The 24,731-nt window shown below is 46.4% G+C and overlaps 1 protein-coding gene across 1 annotated transcript in view; it reads right to left on the reverse strand.

Moving 5' to 3' along the window:
* Nucleotides 1-17,834, reverse strand: part of CAPN13 (calpain 13) — a 44,587-nt gene extending 26,753 nt beyond the window's left edge. The window contains exons 1-4 of the mRNA XM_050893090.1: nucleotides 17,598-17,834; nucleotides 6,278-6,347; nucleotides 5,291-5,409; nucleotides 1,396-1,529 (exon numbers count right to left, since the gene is read on the reverse strand). Coding sequence (XP_050749047.1) covers nucleotides 1,396-1,529; nucleotides 5,291-5,409; nucleotides 6,278-6,347; nucleotides 17,598-17,834 — 560 coding nt within the window. The remainder of the gene's footprint in view (nucleotides 1-1,395; nucleotides 1,530-5,290; nucleotides 5,410-6,277; nucleotides 6,348-17,597) is intronic.
* Nucleotides 17,835-24,731: the final 6,897 nt, after the last annotated feature.

Here is a 24,731-nt window from a genome sequence, read left to right on the forward strand (position 1 = left end):
TACATCGTATTTTGTCATGACTCTTCACAAAAATGGCCAGTATCCCTTTTGCAAATGAGAAACAGGAAGAAGAGAGAGGTGAAGGTATTTGCCCATGCTCCCAAGGCAAGACAGAAACAAGTTTTCAGCACTGTTCCAAATTCATTCTGCTAGAGTGCAATAATAGGATAATAATTTAATATTGTCAACAGAGTCCTTGTTGTTTTTATCGCGTGCTTTTTATTGAGACAGCAAATAAGCTGGAACATGCCGTACTTAGAGCAGGTAGAGCATGCTGTTAAACCCCACCATACACACTGTATTTAATGAATGTAATCAAATGAAGTCTGCGGCTAATTGTATTTTGAAGGGTTGTCCTTGTCCTACACTGATGAAAAGAATTTGTCATGGGCACTGGGGAAAAACTTCTCAAATGGGAATCTCATAAACAGCATCGCTTGCAACTTTAATTTAATAGAGGTTTGGTTTGCTTTGTAATTAAAATCTTATGCAGCAAATTGATGCTGAATCCTGAGTCAACTTTTCTGAGATATCTCAGGGCAAAATGCATCCTATTCCTGAGTTGCTCAGATGCTGCTTTAACATTTGCTTATCCTGACCAAATCTGCCAAAATAATTAGCTCTCTTCTTCAGCTCCTCTTTACTGCATTGCAAATGTTACACCAGCTTGATGTTGGGCATGTGTACCAAGTTCCAGCCCTTCATACTACCCCTAGCACAGGAATTTCTCTTCAGCGTATTTAATAATGGGCAATGCTACAGATGCTAAGGGACCACACTCTGATCCCTTCACTCCTCAGAGGATTTTTTAAAATTATTATCTCTTTATTAATCATTATTAATCCTGCAGTACTATGGGGACCTCAGCCAAGAGTCAGAGCTCTCTGTGTGAAGTGAGAGCTGACCAGAGACTCACAGGAGTGCACGTCTTGTGCCTGGGCATGTTCTTCAGTCATCCTTCCTCTCATTGCCTGCTCCAAATATCTGCACGATCTCTGATTAGTGACTCTAAACAGAGGTAATCCCTGCTTAGAGTTTGCAGTTTTAAACAGGAAAATATGGAAAGGAAAACAGAAGCAAAGAAATTTGCTTAAAGTAAGGAGGAGATGCTCAGCCCCTTTTGTGTCACCAGCCATTACCCTGTTCATTTTACTTCTCAGGCATTAACATCCCAGAGTTGGACTGGGTACATTTAGGTCTTCAGCCTGAGACCAACACCTCCAGGTTATGTTGGCCCTGTGTTTGCATGCAGCCACAGTTCCTTGCACAAGCACAGCACAACATACACAGCTGGTAGCCTGAACTCCTCCCTGTGTGCTTTGCGTAAAGCAGAGGGTGAAACGACCCGTAGAAACCGTTCAGCACTGGGTGGAAGAATAGACCAGGTATATTTACTTGGCATATGCTTTTTCCAGCAAGGATGGCCAGAATTCATTTGACGTTCGAGGGTGTACAGACAGGTATCTTCCATTTAGGAATGGCAGCCGGTCATCTATCACTACATCCACCCAGTCTCCATATTGCCAGAACTGGAAATAAGAAAAAAAAGAAAAAAAAATGAGAGAGAGAAAAGAATGAGCCTCTTTTAAGAGCTAATATTCCTGCCAAGTAACAGCCTCCTGAAATAGCACAGGAATTAATCTAAAGCATAGATATGTGCAAGTTCTCTCCTGAACTGCTTCAGGCTAATGGTCCACATTGTTAAACAAGCTACCAAGTGTCTGGATTTCCCAGTGGCAGGGGAAGTCATTTGGGAATATAAATAGTCCTGCAATCAGTGGAAGGAAAGATTCAACATGGGAAATATGCTAATATTCTTGGGCAATAGCAAGCATTCAAGATGATAAAGAACAATCATGCAGATGGTTCAGTGAGCCTCACTCCTCAGTTGCACTTGAATTTTCCCCGGCAGCACAGCTCTTGGCCAGAGAGCCTCTGTCAAGATCCGGTCTCTAGATTTTCTTTCATCTGTGTTTCAATTAAGACTCTGACATGCTGTCATGGACAGGGACAGTGTAGTGACTAAAGACTCTTTTGAGGTGTTATCCATCTCCTTGATAGATGAGGAGGACACAGGCCATCTCTCCAGCATGTGGACAGAGCAGGTGTTTCTCCAGCTGATACAGCTGATGAAACCTTTCAAGGGAGAAGATAGGGAAAGAGATCTGTGGGGAAGAACCAAAGGAGCCATTTCCAGAGTCATTAGCAGATTAATGTAGCTTAGCATGATTCACAATCATAAAAGGCCAAGCTCTTATTTGCAGTAATGCTAAGGACTCCAGTGGAAGTATGCCAGCAATAGATTTAGTCTAGCATGATTTTATTTCAACAGCTTTGGTCAATGAAAACCCCCAAAATGAGCTGTTCTGTTAGAAAAGCACAAGACCAGATCTGCCCAGCAGCAAAGCAGTTTACAGTCTGCTAAGCCGAAAGCAGGTTTGATCCTACGTGCGTTCTGCCTCACCCCAGCCTCTCACTTCCTACACTAGTGGCGGCAGGAGGTGGCAGGGTTGGACTCTCCAAACTTGAGCTCCAGAAGTGGTTTGAGGCTTCTGCTTGATTTTGGCAGGATGGGGTTTGAGGAAAAGCCTGCCACTGGCTGTCCTCTGCCCGAAAGAGAGACAGGGAAAAGGACAGTCCAAAAGGAGCTGTCCTTTCGGTCACCTAACGTGCCCTCCTGTCACCAGTCAACACCTGGCAGCACGTCTGTATGGAGAAAAGGTGTGACATCCAGCCACACCTCCCCATGGTGTTTCATGTGCAAACACATCAGGTAAACAAGGAGAACGATATGGAACTGGCTGTGGAGATTAATGCAGTCCAAACCCACTGAGTGACATTTTTCCAAAAGCCAAGCTTTGTGGCCATCTTCGGTAGGGAGCTCAAGTTTGGGGACCTTCTGAACACAGCACTGTATTTTTCTTCAGCTGGATGAAGAGAGCTGCTTTGTCCTGACTGCCGCAGACTTTCAGATCGTGGTTTCATCTGAGCTCACAAGGACAGGAAAAGCCACAATGGGAATGAGAAACCTCATGGGAAGTCCTAGGATGCTCTGGGAGTGCAAGAGTGGTACAGGAGAAGCCGTTCTCCTCCATATGCCTTCAGAGAGGGCCAATGCCTTCACTTTTCGGCTTGAGAGGCTGACTTCGTTAAATTTCTTTATACCCTCAGGATTTAAAGTACTGCAGCTGGGAACGGGACAGTAAGTGAAAAAAAGAATCCCTGTTTAGGCAGGCTGCAAAGAGGGAAGTTCTTTGCTTCCACATTTGTGGCAAGCCTTTTAAATCAGGACTTTATTTTCCTGGGCTTAGAAGAGATGGAAAAATAAATGGACAGTTGCAAGATGACAACAACACGTCTAGGGTGCTGCTGGTCGGAGGGGGAATACTATGTGGTTATTTTTCCTCCTTTTTTCCCTCCCTTGACAGGGATCTTAAAGAAATCCAGTTCTGGAATTGAGCAAGGTGAAAATTGCCTGCCTTTCAACCACTCTTTTTTGCATAGTGTTAGAAGGCACCTTTTGGATGTGTCCTGAAACGGAGATCTTGACCACTTATGGCCTTTAAAGATTTCATCAGTTTCTTCCTGAGAGCAGGGACATTAACGCTCAGGGCAGATGCCCCCTCTTTTGAGTTGATGCACTGTGCCATAACCCCCTGTAGTCCCTGCAGAGTATTTCTGTTTTTTTCCCGGGCTGAGCTGCTGCTGCTTACTGTCACAACGCGTGGCACACCCTGCCTCACAGGCATTAGAGTTTCTATGGCAGAGAAAGTGACTCCTATACAAACATGGGACTAACTTAATTCCTGGTGAAATAACGTCATTGTTATTATTCCCTAGATAAAAATGTCACCCATCTTAACTACAGCTGATGAAGTGCTTAACACACTTAACTCTTGCAGCCGAACAGCCAGTGTTGTGTCGGAAGACTGGAGCAGCCCTTTGTACTCCTGAGAGGCAATGTGCTCCAGATCCAAAAGGGTGAAAAAAAGTTATAAACTAAATTTTTTGTATTACCATATGATATGCCTTGTTTGCGATTCTTCACTGAACTGAGGACTGGTGGCTTAGCCTGTGGATGGCAGTAAAATATCTTTGATGGAATAATTGAAAGGCATTGCCGAGAAGCATTTCCATTCAGAGTAGCTTTCTCAGGGGGTTATTGCTCAAGGAAAGCCAGAAACAGTTGCATTGATTTGCAGATGAGATGACAGGGAAAACATTTTCAACTACTGTAAGGTATTTATACTGCTTAAGATTTAAGGATTGCCCCTAACTAATCTGTTCAAAGCTCTCATGAAAGACAATCTAGCTTGCATCCTTTTAATGTGTTTTAAGCGGACTGGTGTCCCTTCAGCTGGTTTATCTCATACAGTGCACCTCTGCATGCTGGAAATGGGCCAAGACAGAAACATCTGGTATTCCGAGGAGCAAAGGAACAGAGCAAAATTTAGACTGCCCGCAAGATAATCCTTCTGGTGCGGCTCCACGAGAGCTCCAGGAGGTCAAAGAAGTCTCACTGCCAGAGCTCTTTGCTTGGTACTGAACTGCATATAACAAAACAGATTTGTGAAAAAAGGGGGATGATGAATGGCTGAGTATATACTGATTCTCTCTACATCCAGTTTAGCTTCTGGAGCTTATTGGTACTGCAAGTGCTTCTAATCCCACAAGATATTTGGTCGACTCAGATACAAGCAAGCAGGGCCTGCCAGTTACTATCCCAGTCACCCTCTTGGGAGATTCAGAGAATTTCAAGAGTTGGTAGAAAGTGAGATTTACTAAAAAGCCTTGCTCCTCTCTCCGAAACAAATCCCTTTTCAAAATATCAAAAGCCTGTTCCTCTGATCTGTCTCCAAGGATTTGTAATTTCAAGCCATTTCCACGAACTAAAAGGGCAAGGTGAAGTATATGGGCAAACAGAAAATGAGTCCAAATAGATAAAGAACACAGGTGTGCTGACAGCCATAACAAACTGTCCAAAACAAAGCAGACTCCAGAATGCCATCTAAAACATATATGTACACAAGTCTATCTGAACAGCTGGTATCTGTACCTCTGCAGTGATAACTTTCAGAAAAGGGCTTCAAATTCCCTGAAGTGTGATTGCACCACCTGAAGCACAAGGAATCATTAGAAAATTTGAGATTTTCTGCAAAATTCTGAACTGGGAGTCAGCACTGAAGAACCAAAGCATTCAAGGATGTCGAGACCTGGGACTGCAGTTTGGACCCCTATATAATCCAACCAGCCAAGCCTGAGCAGTACCAATACAGCAGAGAATACATACCCGGAAATGAAAAATCCCAGCATAATCCTCCTGGAATCCTTGGTCCTTTGGTAAAACATTTTCCAAAAATTGCTTCTGCAGTGTCAGGGAGCCCAGGGCAGCCAGCATCCAGCAGTCACCTCAAGGGAGGGAAGAATCCAGTGCATTCAGTCAGTTACTCACTGTTGTGGACCATAACTAACTCTTTAGGAAAGCAGACTCACTTCAACATCTAAGACATCTAAGAACCAGCTTGTTAAAAGAAACCAACTTTCTTCTGTCTCCCTTTCCTCCCCAAAAATGCTGAACCACTACCCAGTATTCACCAGCAATGCCCTTTGGGAACCCTGATGCCACTCAGCCATCCTTTTCTACTTTCATGCTCCTCCTACCTTTTGTGGTCATGTTGAGACTCGCAGTCTAGAACATTGTTTAGGAAATCTTCACGCCTCTCAGTGGGGTGAGAAATGGGAAGACATTTCTTTCTATATGGGAGCAGAGCTGCTCCCAAAGACAAACATGGTTATGGGCCAGGAGAAAAAGATAGAACTGATACAGGGTGCAGACACATGTCTGGGTAAGTATCAGAGATGGACAGAAATATCCACAGGAAAGAAAACACTGAGAGTCAGATGAAGACATTAGGATGAAAAGAAAATTCAGTCCTACACATGTTGGAGCTGTGCCTACTTACACCAGAACTGTGTTTGACCCTTGTACTTGAGGCATCTGCCTGATCTCAGTTGGACCTCCCTTTCTATGCTTGTCCTTATATAGAGGGAGGTGTCGTATATAAGTAACAGGGATTAGAGCTGCTGCATTTGGGAATCCTGTTAAATATCTGCAATAAATTGTGTGTGGACTTGTGTGAGTCTGGATTCACCTGCACTAATTGTTTACTGCAGCTACTATGGTCCACGTCTTCCCACCGAGCACTCAGAACATAGCAAAGCAATCACAGGTTATTGCTTCATGACAATCTTTTCCAAAACAGGAATCTGACCTTACCTATTTCTCCTTGCATGATATCAAATCTGCTCACTCCATCCATGATCAAATGAGGATTTCTCTGAAGTTCCTAGAGGAAAGAAAATGCAAAGAGCAGTGTGAGTATCCAGCCTTTGCCAGCAGTGTGTTCCTGCCCCTTGAAAGCCCTTGCTTGCCTTCCTTTTCCACAGCTGAAAACTATTTCTCTTGAGCCCTGATGTTTTGTTGCCTGTCACCAACAAAACCAGAGGAGATACTCAGGCATCTCTTCTTTAGTCTGCTCAGCTATTCCTAGGAATGGGGACTTGTGGCTGGGTGCTCACTGAGTTTTCATTTGGATTTCTCTAATGTTACCAACACCTTTCAGAGAGGGCTCTGAGCCTGGCTGCAAAATCATGCAGTTTCCTGGGGGACAGTAGGGCAGAGACACAGCGGTTTCCAAGCAAGGTGGAGCAGGGTCTGTACTTCAGCTCAGCACTGGGTCTGGGAATGTTTTACTCTCTGAACCTTTTGTGATTCCATGCAGGACTAATACAGATCAGCCTGGGCTGCTTTTCATCACTCTGGTGAGGAGGCTATAGAACGAGAGCTTAATCTCTGGCTGCAAAATCCCATAGGCCTGGCTGACTTATTTTTAATTCAGGGAGAATTTTCCTTGCATTCGTTGAGAGTCTTGCTTGAGCAGTGAAGGGGGAAACACTTCAGAGATTGGCTTTGCACACAGAAATGTGAACCGTTCTCCCACCTGCGTTTGCTATTGGTCTGGGATATCTGAGTGCTCAGGTAGGAATGGCCCGAGCATTCCCTATGAATAACCCTTGGCACACCCCAACTGGGTAAGGCTCTGTTTTGAAAGAGCAATCAGCCTTAAATAGGAAAGTCACCGCGCACCTAAGAAAATGAAGATATAAAAGGGAGAAAAAACATCTGAGTAAGAAAAACAATACAGCAGCTCTTGCCTAAGCAGGCCCTGGCATTTCTTCTCCCCAATTGATTTGACATGCTGCACAAAAATGAGACCCGCGCACAACGTGACTTGTGACTCGCACAGCTGCATGAGCTCAGCATTAGCAAATGCTGTCAGTTTTCTGAAATGGCTTCACGGTGATCAAATCCCTCCAAGAAGTTTCCCTTTCAGGAGCAGATGCAACGCAACGTCGCTGCTCCAGGCCGGCGGACAAATCGTGCTCCCACAGCACTGCTGACACCGGAGAGAGCAGCCTGGGCAGGCATCTTCCTTAACAGATGCTTTCACACAGCCATCCACACCTATCCCAGGACTTCGGGGATTTGTGATAAGAGATTTACCCATAGCATGGGAGCAGGCCTAAGAAGTGGTGGTCGCCAGGAGCAGCGGTTGGTCATTGCACAGGGAAGCAGCAGTGCTTAGCCCTTCTCCCTTCCCCTCTACATCCGTCCCCGCTTTATCTTCTCCCTGCCTCTATTTCCCTGACAGCAGTTTGCCTTCCTCAGCCGGGTGAATTCAAAACCTCCTGCGAGCAGGAAAGAGTAATTTGCACAAGGCTCTGAACATGGTCTGTGCCTTTGTGTGTGTCTGACTTGCCAATAGTCATCCCAGAAAACCAACAGCACAAAGGAATGGGTATTTTTGTTCCCTCATCATTTTGAGGCTGTTGAAGTCTTAGTTGCCCCAGGCAGGGTGGCTGGGCTCTGATGGATGTGCTACAATGCATAGCTGCCATGGGGGTAACCACCATATAGAAACACGAGCCTGAAACTAATGGGAAGGTAGCTGCAACTCTTATGGGATTCCTGAGGAAAGGGCTGATGCTCTGCTCTGTGCTGGGATGCTAAAGCTCTTAAGTGCACTGTGGATCCTGCTAGCCTGTTATGGAGACCGGCTGAAAAGTCAGTCCATTAGATGCCTTAGCAGATACCCTATTGCCCACCAAGATGTTCGACTCCCCAGTAAGCAAATGGGGATGAGTTGAGTCATTAAGCAGGTTCCTTGCTGAGAGAAACCAGTAATTTTGTTTAAATTAACAGAAACTAAACTAAACTAAAAGGAAAGACATGATCTGAAGTCAGCCCCAGCCAACATGCCTCGACTGTGCATACAGACCATGTTGTGGTTATCAGAGAGAACCAAAGCTGAAGTCAAACACTCTCGCTGTAATACCCACCCACAACACGCTAAGCTCTGCTTCCAGTGGGGTGTACTCCCCACAGACTTAGGGGGCAATAACTGGAAAGCAACACAGAGCATGTGACTAGCCATGGAAAAGGGGCTGCTCAGCAGCTGTGCCTCTGCAGAAACCACGCGGCAAATGCAAGGTGAATTCCCACTAGGCTGACACCAGTGCCGCTGGCTGAAACGGCAGCTGTCCTTGCTGTGTGCACTGCGGTCAGAAATGGCGGGGCAGGTTTTAACGAGAGGTTTGTGCTCCTGAGTGTAGCCGTCTCTCTGCAGGCTTGAGAAAAAGAGGCAGCATGGGCACACTTCAAAAGGGTGCACTGCACAAAGCATGGGCTCTTTGCAGAGTGTTGGGTGTGAGCCAAGGAAGGGCAGGGGACAAGCAGAAGCTGAAGCAAAGGCAGGAGGGGGCAGTGGCGGGGAATTGCAAGACCAGATACTCCAAAGAGCTCTGGAAAAGCACGACCCCTGAAGTCAGTGGTGGAATGGCTGTTCCCTTGAAGGATGCTGTGTGGAGCCTGAACTAAGCACAGAGGGTTTCTGAAAGAGCTTAGAGAGGACATAATTGTGATGGGTGCAGTGCTTTGGAAATCTGGGCCTTCTCAACCTGAAGGAAACAGAGGAAAGGAAGTCTCCAATTAGCTCCTCTTCCTTCAAAGGCAAGAATACAGCAGTCAAAAAACACCAGAAACTATCGTCTATTATTACAAAACACAGCTATGCACAGTTACTGCTACACAAAACGTGCAAGCCTCGCTATTCGCTAGTGCTCAAGTTGCACGACAAATACAGAAACCACAGATTTAACTATAAGTCTGTCCAGAAGCAGTGGCCTGTTTCACTGAGAAATTATGATGAGGGTTTGTGGCATTTTCCCTGAGACTTTTCAGTTTTAGCTGGAGGGGAAAAGAAGAGGAAGCATAAGGAGGCATGTGGTCTCTTCTCAGAGTATCTACGAGTTCAGCAGTGAAGGCAACCATATGGGCTGCAAGTCAACCGCTCTGCCTGAACTCATCCCCCCAGGACAAAGCTATCATCACTCGCTTTCCCTGGCCCACTGAAGACTTCATTATGTATTCAAAATAAAAGAGAAGTTCAAGTTCAAACCAGTTCATCCTATAGAGAATGGTCTTGCCACAGAAGTACTGCTTATCCAAAGGGCAAGATGGAGAATTAATTTGAGAGGTGGAAGGAGAACAGCCTGTACGTGCATTTGTCTCTAAATTTCTTTTTATAATTGCTCGAAATTTTAAAGGAAGAACAAGTCCCCAGAAGAAGCTGGAGGTGAGTAGTGCAGATGTAGGCCACGTGCAGATGTATGCAAAGGACACGGTCAGACATTCTTGTGGAAAATTCAAAGCCTGAGGTGGGATTTCATAGGCAGCATAAGCCAGCCTGATTGCAGGCTGCTGCTCAGTACGGCGGTCTGGCCGTGGCCACTTTCCCACAGATTTCCCCACTGGCCCAGCATGATCCTGAGTGCAGGCACAAGGCCACTGATGGCTAAGAGGCAGGACATGACTCTTTGCAGCGCTGCCTCGCGATCAGTTCACCTTAACCCTACAGTGAAATCCCAGCCCCACTTCTGTTCCTGCCACAGCACCACGTCTTTCCATTCAGCTGCACTTGTGTTGCTCCCCCCCCTCCAGCTCCACCTTCCTGACACATCCTGCCATCATGAGCCACAGTGTTCCCTGTTCAACACACACCAATTAAGAAAAATAAAAAGGCTGCTATTGATTGAAAGCCAAACTCTGTTCTCAGCTGGACAAATCTTAATTCAGCATCACTGCTGTGCCTGTAATAGTGTTGTTCTGGATTAAGAAGCAAACACGGTGTTGCAGTTCCCTGGGCTGAGGGCACTGCCTAGCAGTGCACTGAGGAGGGGTCAGGCACACCACTGTCATACATCCCATAACCACAGGAAACCTCCACGGAATAGCTAACACAGAAATAAGCCAGCTGGAGTAACAAGGGAGTGCAGAACAAAGGATAAGCTGTGCTGGGTCACACCCAAGGCCTGCCTGTTGCAATGACTCGTCTCCAACAGCTTGGAGAGGGAGAGGATAACCGAGCAAGTCGAAACCAATGCTTCTCCAGCATGCATCCTCCCACTCTCCATCGCTTGGGGGCTAAAGGACTTCCCAGGCTAGAGGCTCTATCCACAGCTTTGTGTTTACTAGACCTCGAGGGAATCGGGAATCTGTTTCCTTGAATCTGCCTAATCTTTTTTTTCTTTTTTAAACTCATATTCTGCTTTTCTTTGACATTCTCTTACACAGGAAGAACCTGGCTTATCTCAAGGGGTTTGCTTGCACCACCAGAACTCAATTCCCTGCTTTACAGCGGAATAGCTCAATTCCTAATTGCCTGTTTTCAATTTCAGCCTGAGCTCTCCCTCACAATGGAGGAATGAGGTCCTCAGACTCTGCACAGGTGGGGAGCCCACAAATGTGAAAGCAAAGTCCTGTTGGAGGACGGACTGGTGTCCAACAACCAGCAGAAACAGAAACCAGCTCAGATTTTACCTGCAACTCGTTTGCTTTGTGTGGTTTAGTGCTAAAAAACAATGACAACTGCAAACAAAGGAGGTAAATAGAGAGGAGGTAAACAAGGGGGGTAGCCCTGTCTACCCCGAGCTTTTGAGAGGCAGTTTCCTTAGAGGTCTTGAAACCTCCCACTTGGACCATACAGTACAAGCTGAAGTTTTCAAAGTGGCACGGTGTTACCAACTATTCCCCTGAGGCCACTACAGCCATATAATCCTGCTAGCTGACTCCCCAGCCTGAGAAACAGGGAAGCAGGTGAGTCAGCAGACCATCATAGGAGCACTGCTTTCCCCTCAACTCAGGATGCGTGCATTCCCCCCCAACAACCAGCCCTTTCCAAAAGCAAGAGAGCCCAGAGATACTATGCAAATAAACCCTCCTCATCTAAAGCCTGTGCAGAAAGACAGATGTAATAAATAGTGACGCACTGCAGCTTCCTCGGCCCAGAGAGATGAACTCTGAAGTTGAGGTCAGATGCAATCAGCTGAGTAGGCAAGGGCTGAGACAATGGCAGCCTGGAAATGCTGCTCCTGTTCAATTACACTGATTGCACACGCACACTCAAAAATAAGGTGAATTGATTTTGATTTTCATCAAGGAGAAATACTGAACAGGATCCAAGGGCCTTGTGGTCCCTAGGAAATACTGAAGCTGTGAACTCTGCCACGAACAGCTGGCAAGTGGCTTTGGCTCATGCCAGAGAACAGCCCCACAGTGACAGACCTGCAGGTAGTGCAGGACAGCACTATCCCTCATTGCCACACATTTCCCGTAACTTGCTTTATTAAAGCAGCTCATGTGACAATCCACACTTCTTTTGCCTTTTTTTTTTTTTGGTAGGTTTTTCTTCATTTTCCCCCTATGCTATTAGAGCTAAGTTTTTAGGTTAACTTCAAACTGTTGTCTGATTTCTTGCCTAAATAAAATCTGTCTTTTTCTCCCCTCCAGCTATAGACAGGCCAAGGCTGATGCAGTAGGAACTCCAGCTCAGCTTATCTGTCTGGAAAGATCCTAACTTCAAAATTATTTTTTTAAAGGGTGCATTTTGGTTTAGTCAGTTCCTGCATTCAAAATTCCTTAAAGTTGATATTAATTCCTGGAAATTTCTGGGAATCAAATAAAATGCCAATAAACAAATAATCACCAAAAGCAGTACAGAATCATGATAGGCACTCTGTCACTGAAAGAAGGTTACATTTGCTTTGGGAAGGGACAGAGGAAGAGAGGAAAAAATGTGACCAAGCCCTTTTGCAAAATTACTGAATCAAAAGATGAATCACTTTTCCCAGCAAACAAGCATTGACTCAAACTGTATGATTTTCACCATGCTTTTTAGATTCTAAGTGCAATAGCACGGTTCCTGAGTCTCTGCTAAGGGAACAAGGTATTTCCCTTGCTGAAGTTTACATTAAAGCAGCCTCTTTGTGTGGCTTCTATCCAAGGACTTCTTTTAGACCCTACTCTTCCCTTCCCCTGACACCAGACACATGTGGCAAATACCCAGGAGTCCATGCCCTGACGCTATGAACAGACTGTGATGATGCAGAGGAAACCCGTCTTGGCTATTTCAGACAGTCCTTTCACCGTACACCCTCCTACAAGTCACATCAGAGGCACTCAGGGATTTCTCTCATGCTGACCCTCAAACCTCCATTGGCCACCTTGCAGCTTTTCCCTCTCTTCTGGTTGCCTCACACGCATGTTATAGCCTGTGTTAAACAGGAGATGGACCCTCCTACGAAAGCTCTTGCTCAGCAATCCCTCGCTCCATAAGGTAGCACCAGCGTCCCCGAGAGATGAAGGGTGAGCAGCTGCAGGAGCAGTAGTCTGTGACCTTGAAGACATTCAGAAAAATCTTGAGCAACTTCACCCTCTGCCCATTTTAGCCTTTTTTCAAAGCATAAGCGCTGAAGATCAGGAACTATCCTTAACATTTATAATGGGCACCATATCAAGCACAACGGTGGGCTATTCCTAGTGCAGGGCCAAGGCACTGCTGCATACGTGGTAATCTCTCTCCCCTCACACAGACCGTGTTTGAAAATATAACCACAATATAACACAATGTTAGCAAAAGTGAAGTTTCTTTTTGCATCTGTATAGAATTATGCATTATGATCAGAACAGAGTGAAATCTTTAGCCTAAACATTAATTGATTAAAAACGCATATTCAACAACAGCAAATCATTTCGTGACTTCCTCTGTTCCACTCAATTGCTTGTGTGAAGGAAAAGCACCAAGCAATGAAAGAATTTGTTCTGAACATTTTTTAAAGGAGCATCTCAGTTTTTAAAAACTGACATAACTCTTCAGGAGAATTTCCCTTTGACTGATCTTTAGAAAAGCCCAGCTGTAGAAAATACTTTGTTCAGTCTAAAACAGAACTTCTCTTCCATTTCTCCAAACTGTGGGTGAACCAAAAGACCAGTTCATTGCAGAGCTCCTGCTGTATCTGGTACCTCGAGCCCCACCTCTAGTAATGCTTGAAGTTCCACTTGCAAAATCTCTGTTACAAATTGCACCCATTTCAATAGACGTAGACTAAGGGCCTGGGGATGAAAACACAACCTGGAGCAGTCTCCATCTGATGGGAAACTGCAACTACTGCAGAGTTAGGAAAAGTGATATTTCAAATGTTGTCTTGGTGCTCCTGATCCACCTCACCCTTCAGGGACTCCCATATTAAATCAGCTCACTTTACAAGTCAAAATAAGTTGTTTCTGACTGTCACCATGGACTATTGCTGTCTGAAAATCAAGCTGTTTTCTCTCTATACATTACCCACAGACATGAAGACTCCAAACTCTGAACGTAATTGGCAATTCTCTTGACAATGTAGAAGGTAAAATAGAAGCAGCATGTTGCTCAACAGCTCAATTGGATCTGGAACAATGACAGCAGTTATAATTGCTATCTATCACTTAAATAACCAGATACTATATGACTCAGAAAATGGAGGCTAAGAGATTATTAGGACCAAGATGCCAGTTTTATCACAGGTACATTTCCAGACAAATTTTTTTTATGTCAATGGGAGCTAGTGGTGGAGGCTGAGAAAAATATAGACATAGGTTGAATTGGCCATGCTCTGTTGGTAGGATGCAACTATGCTCACTCTTTGGGAGATGTATTCAAGTAGAAACAGTCTCCCTTGGGGAAATTATAGGCATCATTTTGCCATGTAGTTTACGTAGCTTAAACACCTGGGATCATGTATTCTTACAGTTAGCATTGCAATGACCTAAGAACAAAGCGTCTATGAACATTTCTGCATGGGTGAAAGGTGCCCAACTGAAAAACTTCAGGAATGGGGCACTTCTTTGACTCCTAAAACTGCAGCCTTCCCTCTTCCTCCCTGGGGACCAACTCCCAGAGGCAACTGGACACAGCACTGGCCTTTCAGGACATTTGAAATGCAAATACAGTTTTATTTACTTCCTGACCCTTGGCTCAAAACATCTGCAGCTCTATAAATGAAAAGCAACCACTGCATTTTAGCAACTTCTTCTGCCCCTGCTTCATTCTGCCAGGAGACAGAGGCCACGCTTTGATGTCACCGTGACACAGCATGGGTGTTGTGGTGACGTTTGAGAACTTCTGGTTGGGCTCCCCAGGCAGTTGATGCCATTGCCCTTTATTTTCATCTTGTCTAGCAGGACGAAGCCTGGCTGGTTGGGAAATGGCTACAGGGGGAAATTTTGGTCAAACAGAGAAAAAAAAATTAAAATGGAGCCTTCTTCAGCACAGACATCCTGGGTTTCTGTTCCAGCCGAGCCAGTTGAGTTGGCAGTCTCAACTTTTGTCCCTTGAGTACATCGCAGAAGAGCAGCTGGTGATGCTGCCTTAACCTCTATGATAGAAGAAATGGCTTTTCAATGTTCGCATCGTGAACCCTGGGTCATGAGCATACGGTTTAGTTTTTCAGAGAAGAGCTCTGGCAAAGCAATGACTTTTCATCCCACTCCTTCCTGAAAAAACTCTGGAAAATTGTTGGAAGCAATTGGTTTCAGTCAATTTGGTGGGATGATGCTGGAAACTGTTCAGTGATTGCTGAAAAAAAATCTTCAAAAGGAAGTGCTGGGAAGGAGAGGACCTCTGCAAATTTTGAAACTGATTCCGCAAAAATTTTCATTCATCAACTTAATCTTCATGGATTCAGCAAAATGGAAGGGGATTCTCCAACACCTGCCTCACCTGACAAACTTCAAGCACTAGCAGCAGCAGGTTCTGCTTTTGGCAAGGTACGTCAGTCCCTTCCACATGAAATAACTCTCAGAATCTTTGAGTAGGATAGATGTTCATCCCACACTGTGGTGCCTCAAAATTAGTGGTATTTGGGTTTCTAAGTCAGTTTGTATGCTTTTGAAATCCTATGTTTCTCTGCTGCTCCCAAACGGCAAAAACACCAGGGTGGTTAGTACTTAATGGAACTGTATCATAACATTTTATTCCAGTTTATTCATCTTTAAAATGCCCCTGAGAGTCCTTTCTAATATCTGTGTTTGTCTTTTGTAAGTCTAATGCTTAGTTATCATATCTTTGTCTTTCTCAGTCTGGAAATGGTGGCCACTAACTCCTCTCCCTTGCATTTTGTAGTTACTCTTCTACTACAACCCCTATTTCAAGAGAGATTATCCCCACCTGCTACAAACCTGTAAGCAGAGTGCTGGTGTAAAAAACACAGTACCAGCTGCATTCTCACTGGACCCAGATTTGAAGAAAGGCTGCCTGAGGAGAAGCCCAGATGTTCAGCCAGCAGTAGGAGCTGCTTCTGCAGCAGAGAATGATCCCTTTGTAGCAGCTCCACAGAGGACACCCAGACATCTGCACCCAGCACCTCCACACCTACCAAGCCATGTGATAAAGCATCGACCCAGGTTGGAAGTGCCTGTACCTCTGCACACACAATTTCTCTGACATTTTCAGGCCCTGCTGCAGCAGTGGGTAGTGAGAAGTTCAAGCCTCAGGCCCCATCCCTATCACCACAGCACTGCAGCCACAGCCCTGTTGGTGTCCAGGCGGCAGCTTCTGCTCCATCTGATACTTCACCATATCACATTCTTTTTACACCAGGGCTGGGGCTTCCCGCCTTTCCGTTCAGGCATCCACATTCAGCAGCTATGCAGGCTCCCTGGGCTAGCCTGTTTCCCTTCTATGAGCCATGGCTTTCAACGTCCATGCTAGCAGCAGCCTCTGCTGCTGCTATGCCAAGGCCACCGCACTGCCAAGCTCCAGCATACCCTCATTGCCCTACTTGCATCTGTTGTCCAAATAAATCTTTTCTAGTTGTCTTGTCCTGTCTCTACAGTCTCACAGTTACTGTCTCTACACCCTGAGCGGTTGCCTTCAGGGAGATGAAGTGGTTTGCTCCAGCCCAGGCACTAGCCCTAGGCACTAGCAGTACGCTCAGCAAAACCCAGCAAAAGGGCAGTGCATGGCAAATCCAGTAGCTGCACCAGCAGCGAACGGTACACAGCAGTGCTATACAGTGCAGTCTGACTGTGGAAAGATTCCCTGAATTAGGTCCTAGGATAAAAGAGCCAAGTATGTAATTCCACCTCCCAGTTTAAACATCCATATGCAGATTACGACAACTGCCTATTAAACTGCAACTGGGAATCGGCAGACAAACATACTTTATCTCATGCTTTGTCCCAATTACTTTAAAATAGGTATTGCTGAGTCAGTGGCTGGGATTACACATATCAGAGATCTTTAATAGAATTTGACAGCTTTTCAGGTTTGCACAAAGTCCTCTAGAAACAGATCAAAGTGGGAACATGTCCTGGTTTTGGCTAGGACAGAGTTAATTTTCTTCCTAGTAGCTGGTATAGTGCTGTGTTTTGGATTTAGTAGGAAAATAATGTTGGTAACACACTGATGTTTTTAGTTGTTGCTAAGTAGTGTTTATACTAAGTCAAGGATTTCTCAGCTTCTCGTGCCCAGCCAGCAAGAAGGCTGGAGGGGCACAAGAAGCTGGGAGGGGACACCGCCAGGACAGCTGACCCAAACTGGCCAAAGAGCTATTCCATACCATATGACATCATGCCCAGTATATAAACTGGGGGAGCTGGCTGGGCGGGAGGATCGCGGCTCGGGAACTAACTGGGCATCGGTCAACGAGTGGTGAGCAATTGCATTGTGCACCACTTGCTTTGTATAGTTTAATTCTTTTAGTATTACTATTGTCATATTATTATTATCATTATCATTGTTTTTCATTCCTTTCTGTCCTATTAAACTGTCTTTATCTCAACTCACGAGGTTTTTTTCCTGATTCTCTCCCTCATCCCAGGGGGGGGGGGGCAGTGAGCGAGCGGCTGCGTGGTGCTTAGTTGCTGGCTGGGGTTAAACCACGACAGAACACTAGTTCTAGTCAGGATCACAGGTGGAAACAAACTTCCTACAAAAATGTACCCAATGAAATCATCAGTGTTACAGAGGTTATCATCTTCCCTCCACATATCCCACAGCAAGGATCCCTCCTTGCAGTGTTGCGCTCCCAGTGTTCCCCTTGGGGTCCACTTCCCTGCTTAGCATAGATCTCGTTCTGCAAGGTGAAGGCCTTTATCCCCTGGCCATCAGCGCTCCCATTCAGGAGCAGGGCTACAAAACACCCTGGCTGGCATAACTCACAGTTGGCCTCTTCCATTCTATTCGCCACGGCTTATCCTCTGGGACCAGCTTGGGACCGATGGAGCTGATGTGAGCAGGGAAGGTGGCATCCTCAAAAAGCAGTCCTTCGCTCAGACACAAGGCTCGCAGGTGGCTGAAGTCCTGGTTATTAAATTTCTTCAGGTTCTGGAGACTTCCCGTTGCCCCTGTTGTTTGCCAGCCCTGCTCCAATGTCAGAGCAGAGCCGGAGGCAAGCATTGTGCCCCTTTCCTGTGAAGGAGAGACATGGACTGCCATTAGTTTCCCGATTCGAAGTGGTGCCTTAGGAGTGTGTGGGAAAGCAAACACCTCCCCACCCCCCCAAGAGGACTGCGGAGCAGTAGCTTGCAAAGCTGAGGGCAGTCACAGTGACAAAATCCTTATTAGCTGGAAATGCCTGGGGAAAGAGTAGTCGTCAAATCCCAACTGGTTTATCTTAAACCAGTGCTGTCACTGCTACAAATTCAATTTTGAGTCTTCCCTGAGGACAGAGAGCAAAGCTGTTAGCAAGCCGCTGTGTTAGCATTGAGGTACATCTGCAACATAAGCGAGTGTAGGGGATGGAGCAGGAGCTGCAAACACAGGGGAGGAGGGAGTGGTGTGAGCAGGGAGGCTGCTCAGAGGTACCCAGGACTCTTCTGGCTGTGGATCACACCTGTGCCCAGGGCATTTTTCGAGTTACTTATTTCATTTCCACAAGTGAGTGCTTGACAGTCACTCCCTGTGAGACCTAAAGAAGAAAGAAACTTGCCTTTCCTTGGGATCTGCTCCAAAGACCCCAGACAGATTAGGGGGTGGCTTCCTACCAGCTTACACAGATGCTCCACCAGATTCCCTAAAGCTACTGTGCTGAGATGGGACCAAGCTGCAACACCCAGACCTGGATCCCACCTGCACTACTTGCTCACATGAGTGTGCACCAAGGTCTGGGGTTTTTGAACTCAGTAGTTCATTTGGTGGCCAGTGTTTAAACAGATCTGAATTACAGATTCATATTTAAACTGGCCAGTCATTGCATGGCATCTGTAGCTATTCCAGGCTGGAGCACGTTCGAACCCCTCTTTGTTAACATGTCTAAAGTAAAGGGGCAATTCACTTAGGAAAAGCGAATATTTCACACACACAGTGAAACCCTAGAATGGACAGACCTGCTAATACATCTGCTGGCACAGCTAGGGAGGGATGCAGGAGATAAGATCATAGAATGATAGAATGATTTGGGTTGGAAGGGACCTTAAAGATCATCTAGTTCCAACCCCACTGCCATGGGCAGGGATACCTTCCACTAGATCAGGTTGCTCAAAGCCCTATCCAACCTGGCCTTGAACACTTCCAGGGAGGGGGCATCCACAACCTCTCTGGGCAACCTGTTCCTGTGTCTCACCACCCTCACAGTAAGGAATCTCTTCCTAATATCTAATATAAGTCTACTCTCAGTCTAAAACCATTACCCCTTGTCCTATCACTACACTCCCTAATAAAGAGTCCCTCCCCATCCTTCCTGTAGGCCCCCTTTAAGTACTGGAAGGCTGCTATAAGGTCTCCCCTGAGCCTTCTCTTCTCCAGGCTAAACAACGTCAACTCTCTCAGCCTACGCTCATAGGGGAGGTGCTCCAGCCCCCGATCATCTTTGTGGCCCTCCTCTGGACCCACTCTAACGGGTCCATGTCCTTCTTATGTTGGGGGCCCCAGAGCTGAACACAGTACTCCAGGTGGGGTCTCACAAGAGTGGAGTAGAGGGGGAGAATCACCTCCCTCGACCTGCTAGCCACACTTCTTTTGATGCAGCCCAGGATGCAATTGGCTTTCTGGGCTGCGAGTGCACATTGCTGGTTCATATTCAGTTTTTCATCCACTAATACCCCCAAGTCCTTCTCCTCAGGGTTGCTCTCAATCCACTCATCACCCAGCCTGTATTTGTGCTTGGGGTTGCCCAGCCCATGTGCAGGACCTTGCACTTGGCCTTGTTGAACTTCATGAGGTTCGCATGGGCCCACCTCTCAAGCCTGTCAAGGTCCCACTGGATGGCATCCCTTCCCTCCAGTGTGTCAACCACACCACACAGCTTGGTGTCGTCAGCAAACTTGCTGAGGGTGCACTCAATCCCGCTGTCCATGTTGTCGACAAAGATGTTAAACAGCATCAGTCCCAATACTGACCCCTGAGGAACGCCACTCATCACTGCTCTCCACTCAGACATCAAGCCATTGACCACAACTCTTTGAGTGCGACTGTCCAGCCAATTCCTTATCCACCGAGTGGTCCATCCATCAAATCCATGCCTCTCCAATTTAGAGACAAGGATGTCATGCAGGACAGTGTCAAATGCACAAGTCCAGGTAGATGACATCCGTTGCTCTTCCCTTATCCACCAACACTGTAACGCCATCGTAGAAGGCCACCAAATTTGTCAGGCATGATTTGCCCTTAGCGAAGCCATGTTGGCTGTCACCAATCACCTCCTTATTTTCCATGTGCCCTAGCACAGTTTCCAGGAGGATCCACTCCATGATCTTGCTGGGCACAGAGGTGAGACTGACTGGCCTGTAGTTCCCTGGGTCTTCCTTTTTTCCCTTTTTAAAAATGGGGGTTATGTTTCCCCTTTTTCAGTCAGTGGGAACTTCACCGGACTGCCACAACTTCTCAAATATGATGGATAGTGGCTTAGCCACTTCATTCGCCAGTTCCCTCAGGACCCGTGGATGCATCTCATCAGGTCCCATGGACTTGTGCACCTTCAGGTTCCTTAGATGGTCTTGAAACTGATCGTCTCCTACAGTGGGTGGTTCTTCATTCTCCCAGTCCCTGCCTTTGCCTTCTGCAACCTGGGTGGTGTGGCTGGAGTGCTTGCCGGTGAAGACTGAGGCAAAAAAGTCATTGAGTACCTCTAGCCTTCTCCATATCCCAGGTAACCAGGTCTCCTGTTTCCTTCCAGAGAGGGCCCACATTTTCCCTAGTCTTCCTTTTATCACCAACATACCTATAGAAGCTTTTCTTGTTGCCCTTGACGTCCCTGGCCAGATTTAACTCTATCAACCAGGGCTTTAGCTTTCCTAACCTGATCCCTGGCTGCTAGGACAATTTCTCTGTATTCCTCCCAGACTACCTGTCCTTGCTTCCACCCTCCGTAGGCTTCCTTTTTGTGTTTGAGTTTGTCCAGGAGCTCCTTGTTCATCCATGCAGGCCTCCTGGCATTTTTGCCTGACTTCCTCTTTGTTGGGATGCATCGCTCCTGAGCTTGGAGGAGGTGATCCTTGAATATTAATCAGCTTTCTTGGGCCCCTCTTCCCTCCAGGGTTTTATCCCATGGTACTCTACCAAGCAGATCCCTGAAGAGGGCAAAGTCTGCTCTCCTGAAGTTCACGGTAGCGAGCTTGCTGTGTGCCCTCCTCGCTGCCCTAAGGATCTTGAACTCCACCCTTTCATGGTCACTGCAGCCAAGGCTGCCCTTGGGCTTCACATTCCCCACCAGCCCCTCCTTGTTGGTGAGGACAAGGTCCAGCATAGCACCTCTCCTCGTTGGCTCCTCCATCACTTGGAGAAGGAAGTTATCATCAATGCATTCCAGGAACCTCCAGGATTGCTTATGCCCTGCTGTGTTGTCCCTCCAACAGATATCGGGGTGGCTGAAGTCCCCCATGAGGACCAGGGCTTGTGAACGCGAGGCTGCTCCTATCTGTCTACAGAGGGCCTCATCTGCTTGGTCTTCCTGGTCAGGTGGCCTGTAGCAGACCCCCACTATAATGTCACCTGTCCCTGCCCTCCCTTTAATCCTGACCCATAGGCTCTCAGTCAGCTCCTCATCCATCCCCAGGCGGAGCTCCATGCACTCCAGCTGGTCACTGACATAGAGGGCGACACCCCCTCCTCATCTCCCCTGCCCATCCTTCCTAAAGAGCCTGTATCCTTCCATTCCAACACTCCAGTCACAGGAGCCATCCCACCACGTCTCCGTGATGCCAATAAGATCATAGCCCTGCAGGCGTGTGCACACCTCTAACTCCTCTTGTTTATTCCCCACGCTACATACGTTTGCATAGAGGCATTTAAGTTGGGCCCCCGATGAAGCTGACTTGCTGGCTGGAGTGGCTGGAATTCCTTTGTGCTTCTCTTCAGGTGCTCTCCTGTTGTGGACTCTGTCCCCTTTACAGTCATCAAAGAGCACAGCAGGACTTCTGCCATCGAAGGTCTACTTTTGCTCCAAAGGCAGGCAGTGCATTGTCCATGGAGATGCTGGACTGTGGGGTGGGAGGGCTTTTGGAACATGAACGGGAGAAGGGCACAGGAAGGCAGAAAACTTGCATGTATGGACAAGCAGTGGCACCAGAGCTTTAAAAGAGCAATTTGTTCTGTCTAACCGGAGTGGGGGCTTTCAGGTGCATTCCCCAGAGCCGCGCGGATGTACAGAGAGACGCACACATGTGCACCATCTCCCTGGGATCTTCCTTCAGCTAAAAAGCTCTGTTGTGGATTTCAGAGTTCAGAGAAGTAGCAGGAACGTTGTGCAGCCTGCCTTGCCTCCTGGTTCCTCCAGCACTTTTCATGACGCAAATTACATGTTGCTGGATCAAAATATAACTCAAGGTCCACTCAAGTTTTCACCCTTCATTCACACTTGCCCTCACAAAACCAAAATTTTAACTGTCCTGAGCTATAATTCCCCTGTTGTCCCTTTCCTTATGAAAAAAGAAGCCCCTGGTGAACTCCTGTATTAGCAGAGTTTGAAGGGCAAGAAGGATCACTGTGACCACCTCCTCTGGCTTCTTGCATACCAGATGCCACTGCACTTGATCCAGCGATTCCTGCCCCTAGCTCCTGGCTTCCACTTAAGATGTACCTTCTCATAAATTAGCACTGGAAAATCCACCACATGCCCTGGGCAAGCCACTCCTACAGTTAATTAACATCGCTGTTTAATTTCTAGCCTGAAGTCATTTAGTTTGCTTTCAAGCCACTGGATGCCATGGCTTTTTTTTTTAAGATTTTTTTTTATTTTTAGTAGATGAAAGGGCTCTTTCCTACCAAACAAACTTATCTGTAGATCCGATATGTTCCTGGTGCGGTACAAAGACAGCAGATGGCTCCAGTAAGAGCAAAGCCTCAGATTTTTGTTGTGAATCATTCACATATGTGAAAAACACAGACTAGCCACACTGAGGGTGTGATACAGGCGTGTGTGTCATCCCCCCCCGCCACATACACTTTTTACTTAGTGTCATCACCTTTCTTGGTGCTTCAAGTCACTTGGCCTTCTGGCATTGTAAGAACAGCCTAGAAAAATAAGGAGTTTTACATCTCATTGTTTTAATTAGAAGTCCCACAAAAAAATCAGATGGAATTCAGAAATCACCCTCAGCCAACACGAAGAGAGAACATTCCCCTTGGGCTTGCATTTTTTAATACAATGGAAATAAATCTCATGTAATGTACCATAACACGACAAGGGAATGGCTTCTTCTTAACAAATACTCATTTGAAACTGTGCCCAGGCCCCATGCATGCTAAGATCTATTTCTTGCAACAGTGTTCCAGCAAAACTGATTACTAATTCCAAAACTCAAATTAAAACTAACAGAGCTTGAAGGCTGGGTCTGACATGCGTTCCCTCTCTTCTGACAGAGAACAAGAGTTTTTAGCATGTGTGTGTGTGTGTTTAATTACGTTGTTTAACATATCCGGAATAAATTAGCAACCAGACTGAAGAAAATAATACACTTAACTACTTTTCCCTTGCAGGAATAACTTCATCAGCATTGTGTCTGGGGGCACACATGCACAGGTACATGAGCTCTACATCTGTCCATGCCACTGCGCAGGCACCCCATGGAGTCACACATACCCAGCTAGCACTGTCCTGTCCGCACCAGCACACTCTGCCAGCCACCTCTTCCGGAGCAGCATCCTGAGCCCTGGCCACAGGTTGGCTCTCAGGGGTGCATCAGCAACAGCAAAGATCACAACAGCTTTTAAAGCAGAATATTGCCTGCCTGGTTGGGGAGCTTCTTACCGTTACTGAAGTCTGAGGCAAAAAGGTTTTGAAGGGACAAAGTTATAATGCAAGGGGTCTCAGAGGTGTTGCCCTTGGACTGCTCCCTGCCACGTGACGTGGGGAGAAAGGGAGGGATTTCAAACACTCACAAAAGCTGGTTCAGACATATTGTGAAACACTGGAGAAAAACAAGAGACTGACTCTCAACTAAGGAAGGACATTATTATTCAGAAGGGGTTAAACATACATTTACTTAGTCCTGGGATCTCCTCCAACACATTTACTTATCTGAAATGGAGAAAGGAATCGCGCCCAACTTTGCATCTACTGCTCTTTTTTGGTCCCTCTTCCTTCTCAGCAGAGAAAGATCCTTCTTGTTCTCTGTCTCAGAGGGAGGGTCAAATGACAAAGGATGAGGGAGGGAAGGGGAGCAGTGGAAAAGCTACAGAGAGAAGGAGAAAGAGACCAGGTGTGACAGTTGGAAGGGACGGGAAGGAAAGGGGAGTCTCTGAGGATATCAGAGCAAAAAGGTTGGTGACCCCCGCAGAAACAAACCTAGGAACCCCAAGCACCCACCATATTCTGCGTTAAACAGCTTAAAAGCCAGCGGCAAAGGGTGTGTCTCGTCTCCCTCCAGCACTCATTCACGAAAGATGTCAAGCAACTATTATAATCAGGTACTCAATGGTGGCAAATGCTACTGACAGCTAATTACACTTTGCATAAAGATTTCTGTCAGAGTACAGACATAATTTCCTTCAATGGCTTCTGATATTTTTCACTGAGTAGAAGGTGGAAACAGGCAATCAGAAACATGTGTCTACTTCATAGCTGAACTATCCACCTTCTCCTCTCCACCGGTTTTCTCAAAACTTTTCCATTAAATGTTGGCTCAGCTGGGTTTCTGTACTTTAGGAAGAGCAGCTGAATTTTCTCAAACACTACAAAGAATACCAGAAAAGCCAAAAAGCCAGCAGCCCTTCTTCCCCTGTTTCCTCTCAAACACTCCAAACTATCACTGTACATTTCATCTCACCCATTATATTCAATATATGCTACAGAAATGCAAGCACTCTTTCCCTCTAAGACCCTGTCATTCATGTATTTGGAGCATTGCAAAAACTTCA

Source organism: Gymnogyps californianus, chromosome 3, assembly GCF_018139145.2.
Source record: "Gymnogyps californianus isolate 813 chromosome 3, ASM1813914v2, whole genome shotgun sequence".
NCBI lineage: Eukaryota > Metazoa > Chordata > Aves > Accipitriformes > Cathartidae > Gymnogyps > Gymnogyps californianus.